The 9,180-nt window shown below is 40.7% G+C and overlaps 1 protein-coding gene across 3 annotated transcripts in view; it reads right to left on the reverse strand.

Moving 5' to 3' along the window:
• Positions 1 to 9,180, reverse strand: part of LOC149441002 (uncharacterized) — a 49,459-nt gene extending 40,279 nt beyond the window's left edge. For 2 of the 3 annotated variants that reach the window (XR_016307455.1, XM_089657875.1), the window contains exons 1-2: positions 8,840 to 9,180; positions 2,740 to 3,009 (exon numbers count right to left, since the gene is read on the reverse strand). Coding sequence is in view for 2 of the 3 variants with exons in the window: in XM_089657875.1 (XP_089514001.1) it covers positions 2,740 to 3,009; positions 8,840 to 9,081 (512 nt within the window). In the remaining variant the exon portion in view is untranslated. The remainder of the gene's footprint in view (positions 1 to 2,739; positions 3,010 to 8,839) is intronic. The other variant, XM_089657874.1, reaches the window with a different exon arrangement.

Here is a 9,180-nt window from a genome sequence, read left to right on the forward strand (position 1 = left end):
TACTCGCCTCCAGCACTTTTCCAGAGTTTCTCCCATCCTCTGGAACTCCCTACCCCAGTATGACTGGTCAGCTCCTACCCTGTCTGTTTTTAGGCAATCTTTGAAAACTAATTTATACAGGGAATCCTACATCACCTCCACTTAAAAAGCCGTACTTAAGTCACCTCCATCAGATCATCCCCTGCAGCTATTACCCTTTGTGCCATCTCCCCCTCCCTTTAGATTGTAAGCTCCATGAGCAGGGCCATCCTATTCCTTCTGTATTGAATTGTATTGTGATTGTACCATCTCCCTTTATATTGTAAAGCTCTGCGCAAACTGTTGGTGCTATATAAATCCTGTATAATAATATTAATACTACTACTCCTGACCCCTGCACTGTGTACACTGTATTGTACATTATACTGCTGACCACTGAATCTACAGTATACTCTACATTGTACTTCTGACCCCTGCACTGAGTACACTGTGTTGTACATTATACTGATGACCACTGAATCTACAGTATACTCTACATTGTGCTTCTGACCCCTGCACTGTGTACACTGTGTTGTACATTATACTGACGACCACGGAGTCTACAGTATACTCTACATTGTACTTCTGACCCCTGCACTGTGTACACTGTGTTGTACATTATACTGACGACCACTGAATCTACAGTATACTCTACATTGTACTCCTGATCCCTGCACTGTGTGCACTGTATTGTACATTATACTGCTGACCACTAAATCTACAGTATACTCTACATTGTACTCCTGACCCCTACACTGTGTACACTGTGTTGTACATTATACTGATGACCACTGAATCTACAGTATACTCTACGTTGTACTCCTGACCCCTACACTGTGTACACTGTGTTGTACATTATACTGATGACCACTGAATCTACAGTATACTCTACGTTGTACTCCTGACCCCTACACTGTGTACACTGTGTTGTACATTATACTGATGACCACTGAATCTACAGTATACTCTACATTGTAATCCTGACCCCTGCACTGTGTACACTTCTGGGTAGGGGGCACGCCCGCCTTACCCACGGCCGTGGCTGTCAATCCCCGGGTCCCGGCCTGTGATCACTCGCTGGCACCCAGTGACTGCCGAGGATCTCTGATGGGGGGGGGGTAGAACTGTTTGTAAATAAAACAAAATGTAGGGTTTGACCTGTTGGGTATCTATTTACTTGCTCCAACCTCGTCTTTTATATTTTTGGTTTGCAATGGGTAATTTATTGCGTTTGCGTGCCCTAAAATTAATTTTAGTGTATTTTTTGCTGAAATTTAGCATTTCCTAGACCTTTGTGGTAATATCATGTGACATAAAGCAACTGGAGCTACGAACATTTTATGCCATTCTATTCTATATTTTATTCTATTCTCACATTCTTATGCAATCTTCAAGCCTTAATCACTTCCGGGTAGGTCACTGGACTTGCGATGCAGCTGCAGGCATCACTCTGGTACCGTTTTTAGAGTCGGGTGTTGACTCTCTTCCACAAGCAATCTGAGTGGCTAACTAGCGGCTTGATTGCTTGTACAAGCCACGGGAGGGGACGCCCGCACACCTTCCGCGGCTCTCTCGGGATCTCTAGTCTCACCGAGAGCCTGGAGCAACCAGATGGCAGACGGAATTGGCTTTGATCAGCTCCCCCTTATAGTAAACCGGGAGTGATGACCTGACACCACTCAGTTAACTCAGAAATTATTATTTGGGGTCTATGGACAACCCCCCACCTTCCACGGCTCTCTTGGGATCTCCAGTCCTACCGAGAGCCCCAAGCAACCAGATGGCAGAAGGAATTGGCTTTGATTGGCTCCCCCTTATAGTAAACCGGGAGTGATGACCTGACACCACTTCAGTTAACTCAGAAACTATCAGCCCCATTTTTAAAAATCTGAAGGCATTTAAAAACACAGATCTTGATGTTTTGAATGCTTTCAAGTGCAGAGGAGGAATTTGGGGTCTTATAGATCTCATATCCCTCCATAAAGAGTACCTGTCACTTCTCTAATGTTTACATTCCCTGGGGGTAATTTACTAAAACTGGAGAGTGCAAAATCCGGTGCAGCTCTGCATAGAAACCAATCAGCTTCCAGGTTTTACTGCCAAAGTTTAAGGAAATTTTAAAATGTAAACAAAAAAGTGCAAGAAATGGCCTGGCACCAAATTAAACATGTATGCAAAGTAATAAAAAAAATGCAAAAATGGCTCTAGCAGCAAAAGGGTTAAATGACTAAAAGAAAATACATAGTATCAGAAATAAATGCAAAAGTCATACCTCCCAACTTTTTGAGATGAAAACAAGGGACACCTATTAGCAAAAGTATGCAGGCATAAGACACACCCCCTTAAAGGAGAATTATACAAAAAAAGGATTAGTTGAACCCACTACTTTTAGCGAGGTTTAAACTCTTTTTGAAAGCTCAATAGTGCATTTTGTATTCAACTATATAGATCAGACCAAAATGATGGACAAATGAGGAGTAAAGAGGGACAAAGAGACTTTGTTCCAAATCAGAGACAGTCCCTTGAAAGCAGGGACAGTCTCTCGAAATCAGGGACAGTTGGGACCTATAAAAAATGGAGCCAAATTGAGATTCTGTTGCGCAGCTTGTTCATGCTGAAAATCAAAGACATTTCTAGGGACATAAACCTTCAAAGAACAATATTTTTCCAGAGGTGGATATTCACAATTTGGGACTTTTTTCGGTCAGGCTTGGGTCTCACCTGTCATCTGAAGTAGGGCTTTTCTTCTCCTCGTTGGTCTTTGGGGTTATATCTCTAGTTGATGGTACAAGAGCTGTGTCAGTGGTGTCTGTTTTGTTGCTCTCGTTACTCACGTTGCTTGGCTTCTCTTTTTCAGTTGCTGTTTGTTCAGATCGATCAGCATTCTCTGGATCATTACATCCAGGTTTGGCTTCTGCCTCTTCTGCATTATTCTCTCCTTGATTTTTACACTCCATTTTTTGAAGAGTCTTCAGTGTCAAGTCAGTCCTTCTGAAATGAAATAACAGGTGATCCCGTCGGTGGATTACCTTCCTTGTGTTCTTGTTCCTGATATTTGATTCCTTTACTTCCTTGCAAACTCTGTATCTACGTTCCTCACTTCCTATCTCAGAGATTCAACAGGAAGTGAGAGGAACTCTTCCTAAAGTAGAGATGAATATACCGTGTGACAAAATTACCAGCACAGGTGTCCCCATTTCCTCTCTAGTTAAATGACATTTTATGTGTAGCTCCCTCTAGTGTGCTACTAGAATAGTGTAGTTTTCTGTAGGTAAAATCATTGTGTATGACTCATGGTAATTGTGTGAGTCTGACATTGAAGTCGGGTTATTGCAGGCCAGCTGGACGACTCAACAGGTTGTGGCTCTATCGCCTCCTCCTGACTCTGGAGGACCATAGAACCTTCCAGAATGTGCCTGTTCGTGATATATTTCCTCATTATCACATACACGGCACCTTATCACATATATATGTGTATTGCATTCTTGTCACTTTATGTGGGCACTATATTTTCAGTTTTTTATCGTATTTATATAGCGCTGCACCCCTATGTTGAATTGTATTTTATGAGGTATTTTATGGTTTGGTGTATCAGCTGCTAGTTGTCCTTGGCGCTCACTTCTTTCTATTTGCTATACCCCTTGAAATGTTCCACATTTTGTCATGTTACAACCAAAAACGTAAATGTGACACATAATTGTGAAGTGGAAGGAAAATGACAAATGGTTTTCAAAATGCTTTACAAATAAATCTGTGAAAAGTGTGGCGGCATTTGTATTCAGCCCCCTTTACTCTGATACCCCTAACTAAAATCTAGTGGAACCAATTGCTTTCAGAAGTCACCTAATCAGTGAATAGAGTCCCCCTGTGTCATGTGATCTCAGTATAAATCCAGCTGTTCTGTGAAGCCCTCAGAGGTTTGTTAGAGAACATTAGTGAACAAACAGCATCGAACAGCAACTCACCCCCTCGATCTCCTCACACATCACAAATTTACTGAGTGACATATCAGTATGGATGCCACAACACTTTCTCCAATTGAATCTACCCAGAACCGAGATTATAATATTTCCCCGATCCCCTCCCCATGACTTTGCCTTTGAAATTAACGGCACAACCATTGGTCCCTCTGCATATGCCAGGGTGCTAGGCATAATACTAGACTCTGACCCCTCCTTCAGCCCCCACATCCAATCATTGGCCAAATCTTTCTGCTTCCACCACATTTCCAGACTTTGCTGCTTCCTGACTAACGACACCACAAAACAACTCATCCACACCTTGACTACTGCATCTCCCTCCTCACTGGCCTACCTTTACACAGGCTATCCCCCTTCAGCCTAATATGAATGCTGCTGCCAGACCTATACACCTTGCTAAGCAGACCATGACTGCTGCCCTTCTCTGCCAATCCTTTCACTGGGTTCCACTAACCCAACGTATAAAATTTAAAATACTAACCAAATGTTACAAAGCCATCCACAACACTGCCCCTAGCTACATCACCATCCTCATCCGCAGATATCACCCAAATCATCCTCTTCGCTCCTCCCAGAACATCTTTCTCTCTATCTCCCTTGTTACCTCCTCCCATACTCTCCTCCAGCACTTTTCCAGAGTTTCTCCCATCCTCTAGAACTCCCTACCCCAGTATGACTGGTCAGCTCCTACCCTGTCTGTTTTTAGGCAATCTTTGAAAACTAATTTATACAGGGAATCCTACATCACCTCCACTTAAAAAGCCGTACTTAAGTCACCTTCATCAGATCATCCCCTGCAGCTATTACCCTTTGTGCCATCTCCCCCTCCCTTTAGATTGTAAGCTCCATGAGCAGGGCCATCCTATTCCTTCTGTATTGAATTGTATTGTGATTGTACCATCTCCCTTTATATTGTAAAGCTCTGCGCAAACTGTTGGTGCTATATAAATCCTGTATAATAATATTAATACTACTACTCCTGACCCCTGCACCGTGTACACCGTGTTGTACATTATACTGCTGACCACTGAATCTACAGTATACTCTACATTGTACTCCTGACCCCTGCACTGTGTACACTGTGTTGTACATTATACTGCTGACCACTGAATCTACAGTATACTCTACATTGTACTCCTGACCCCTGCACTGTGTACACTGTGTTGTACATTATACTGCTGACCACTGAATCTACAGTATACTCTACATTGTACTCCTGACCCCTGCGCTGTGTATACTGTGTTGTACATTATACTGATGACCACTGAATCTACAGTATACTCTACATTGTACTTCTGACCCCTGCACTGTGTATACTGTATTGTACATTATACTGCTGACCACTGAATCTACAGTATACTCTACATTGTACTCCTGACCCCTGCACTGTGTATACTGTATTGTACATTATACTGATGACCACTGAATCTACAGTATACTCTACATTTTACTCCTGACCCCTGCACTGTATAGTTCATGTTGTAAATTATATTAAGCTGGGTGACAGAGTCCTCACTAGCTTTACCATGCAGAAGTTTTGCCATCCACAAAAACCTTCAACCCAACAGCAGCCACAACAGTTGTGACAGAACTCAAGAGAAATGTCAAATCACACTTTCTAAATATTTTCTGCCAGTTATGTTTGCAGCATATTTCATGTTTATCGCTGTTTTCTCCACCAGGAGTTTTAGCCGCTTCATGACCGCCCTATAGCTGAAATACTGCTACAAGGCAGCATGAAAATCACGTATATACAGTATACGTGATTTTGCATTTCTGGGTAGGGGGCACGCCCGCCCTACCCACGGCCGTGGCTGTCAATCACCGGGTCCCGGCCTGTGATCACTCGCTGGCACCCAGTGACTGCCGAGGATCTCTGATGGGGGGGGGGGGGTAGAACTGTTTGTAAATAAAACAAAATGTAAGGTTTGACCTGTTGGGTATCTACTTACTTGCTCCAACCTCGTCTTTTATATTTTTGGTTTGCAATGGGTAATTTATTGCGTTTGCGTGCCCTAAAATTCATTTTAGTGTATTTTTTGCTGAAATTTAGCATTTCCTAGACCTTTGTGGTAATATCATGGGACATAAAGCAACTGGAGCTACGAACATTTTATACAGGTATAAGTGAATCAGAGTGACTTGCGAGCCACAGGTGTGATAATTACTAGAGGATCGCAAACATGAAACACATAACTACAACTGTGTTGGAAATATCTACAAATATATGTTGCGCTCCTAAATACTTCTCAATAAATAATAATTAAATTATTACCATTAAATTAATTCAAATGTTGATACAAATAACTAATAAAAGTGTATACATACCAAAGAAAATAGATAATTGCAACTAATCAATCTCCTCCAAAAAAATATCAAAATAATTCCACATGAAATACTCCTCTAAAAAAAAAATTATTTTGCCAAGTGCTCATAAATCATCTATTAGTGACATGATGTGCTTACTAATACCCTCAATTTCATTTATATTCAGAATACCCTCATTTAATATAATAAAGATAATATAAACCAACTAATAACCCTCAACTAAAACGCATTTAAATGATCCCCCATGAATAAAAATAACCAAATGCTCATAAATAATTAATAGTGATTAGTATGAATCCAAATATCATCAAAATAATAGTCCCATTGAATAAACAATTGTTTATAAATAGTGACTTGGTGCTTGTGTCACAAATTGAAGAACAACAAGCACCAAGTCACTATATATAAACAATTGTTTATTCAATGGGACTATTATTTTGGTGATATTTGGATTCATACTAATCACTATTAATTATTTATGAGCATTTGGTTATTTTTATTCATGGGGGATCATTTAAATGCGTTTTAGTTGAGGGTTATTAGTTGGTTTATATTATCTTTATTATATTAAATGAGGGTATTCTGAATATAAATGAAATTGAGGGTATTAGTAAGCACATCATGTCACTAATAGATGATTTATGAGCACTTGGCAAAATAATTTTTTTTTTAGAGGAGTATTTCATGTGGAATTATTTTGATATTTTTTTGGAGGAGATTGATTAGTTGCAATTATCTATTTTCTTTGGTATGTATACACTTTTATTAGTTATTTGTATCAACATTTGAATTAATTTAATGGTAATAATTTAATTATTATTTATTGAGAAGTATTTAGGAGCGCAACATATATTTGTAGATACGAACATTTTATGCCATTCTATATTTTATTCTATTTATTCTATGAAATCTTCAAGCCTTAATCACTTCCGGGTAGGTCACTGGACTTGCGATGCAGCTGCAGGCATCACTCCGATACCGTTTTTTAGAGCTGGCGGTTGGCTCTCTTCCTCAAGCAATCTGAGTGGCTAACTAGCGGCTTGATTGCTTGTACAAGCCACGGGAGGGGACTCCCCCATACCTTCCGCGGCTCTCTCAGGATCTCTAGTCTCACCGAGAGCCTGGAGCAACCAGATGGCAGACGGAACTGGCTTTGATCGGCTTTCCCTTATAGTAAACCGGGAGTGATGACCTGACACCACTTCAGTTAACTCAGAAATTATTATTTGGGGTCTATGGACAACCCCCCACCTTCCATGGCTCTCTTGGGATCTCCAGTACTACCGAGAGCCTGGAGCAACCAGATGGCAGACGGAATTGGCTTTGATTGGCTCCCCCTTATAGTAAACCGGGAGTGATGACCTGACACCACTCAGTTAACTCAGAAATTATTATTTGGGGTCTATGGACAACCCCCCACCTTCCACGGCTCTCTTGGGATCTCCAGTCCTACCGAGAGCCCCAAGCAACCAGATGGCAGAAGGAATTGGCTTTGATTGGCTCCCCCTTATAGTAAACCGGGAGTGATGACCTGACACCACTTCAGTTAACTCAGAAACTATCAGCCCCATTTTTAAAAATCCGAAAGCATTCAAAAACACAGATCTTGATGTTTTGAATGCTTTCAAGTGCAGAGGAGGGATTTGGGGTCTTATAGATCTCAGATCCCTCCATAAAGAGTACCTGTCACTTCTCTAATGTTTACATTCCCTGGGGGTAATTTACTAAAACTGGAGAGTGCAAAATCCGGTGCAGCTCTGCATAGAAACCAATCAGCTTCCAGGTTTTACTGCCAAAGTTTAAGGAAATTTTAAAATGTAAACAAACAAGTGCAAGAAATGGTCTGGCACAAATTAAACATGTATGCAAAGTAATAAAAAAAATGCAAAAATGGCTCTAGCAGCAAAAGGGTTAAATGACTAAAAGAAAATACATAGTATCAGAAATAAATGCAAAATGCACACCTCCCAACTTTTTGAGATGGAAATGAGGGACACCTATTAGCAAAAGTATGCAGGCATAAGACACACCCCCTTAAAGGAGAATTATACAAAAAAAAGATTAGTTGAACCCACTACTTTTCCTTTATATTGGCTTTTAAAGTTTACAAATGCAACAAATTAGAAACTGGATGAAAGGTTTAGCGAGGTTTAAACTCTTTTTGAAAGATAAATAGTGCATTTTGTATTCAACAATATAGATCAGACCAAAATGAGGGACAGATGAGGAGTAAAGAGGGACAGAGGGACTTTGTTCCAAATCAGGGACAGTCCCTCGAAAGCAGGGACAGTCCCTCGAAAGCAGGGACACTCCCTCAAAATCAGGGACAATCTCTCAAAATCAGGTACAGTTGGAACCTATGCAAAATGGATCCAAATTGAGATTCTGTTGCGCAGCTGGTTCATGCTGAAAATCAAAGACCTTTCTAGGGACATAAACCTTCAAGGAACAATATTTTTCCAGAGGTGGATATTCACAATTTGGGACTTTTTTCGGTCAGGCTTGGGTCTCACCTGTCATCTGAAGTAGGGCTTTTCTTCTCCTTGTTGGTCTTTGGGGTTAGATCTCTAGTTGATGGTACAAGAGCTGTGTCAGTGGTGTCTGTTTTGTTGCGCTCGTTACTCACGTTGCTTGGTTTGTCTTTTTCAGTTGCTGTTTGTTCAGATTGAACAGCATTCTTTGGTTCATTACATCTGGGTTTGGGTTTGGCTTTTGCCTCTTGTGCATTCTTCTTACTTCGATATATATAATCCATTCTTTGAAGAGTCTTCAGTTTCAAGTCAGCTCTTCTGAAATGAAATAATAGGTGATCCCGTTGGTGGATCTCCTTCCTTGTGTTATTGTTCCTGATATT

This window comes from Staurois parvus, unplaced genomic scaffold (assembly GCF_062004578.1).
Source record: "Staurois parvus isolate SC_StPar_1 unplaced genomic scaffold, SC_StPar_1.0 ptg001037l, whole genome shotgun sequence".
In the NCBI taxonomy this organism is placed as follows: Eukaryota; Metazoa; Chordata; class Amphibia; order Anura; family Ranidae; genus Staurois; species Staurois parvus.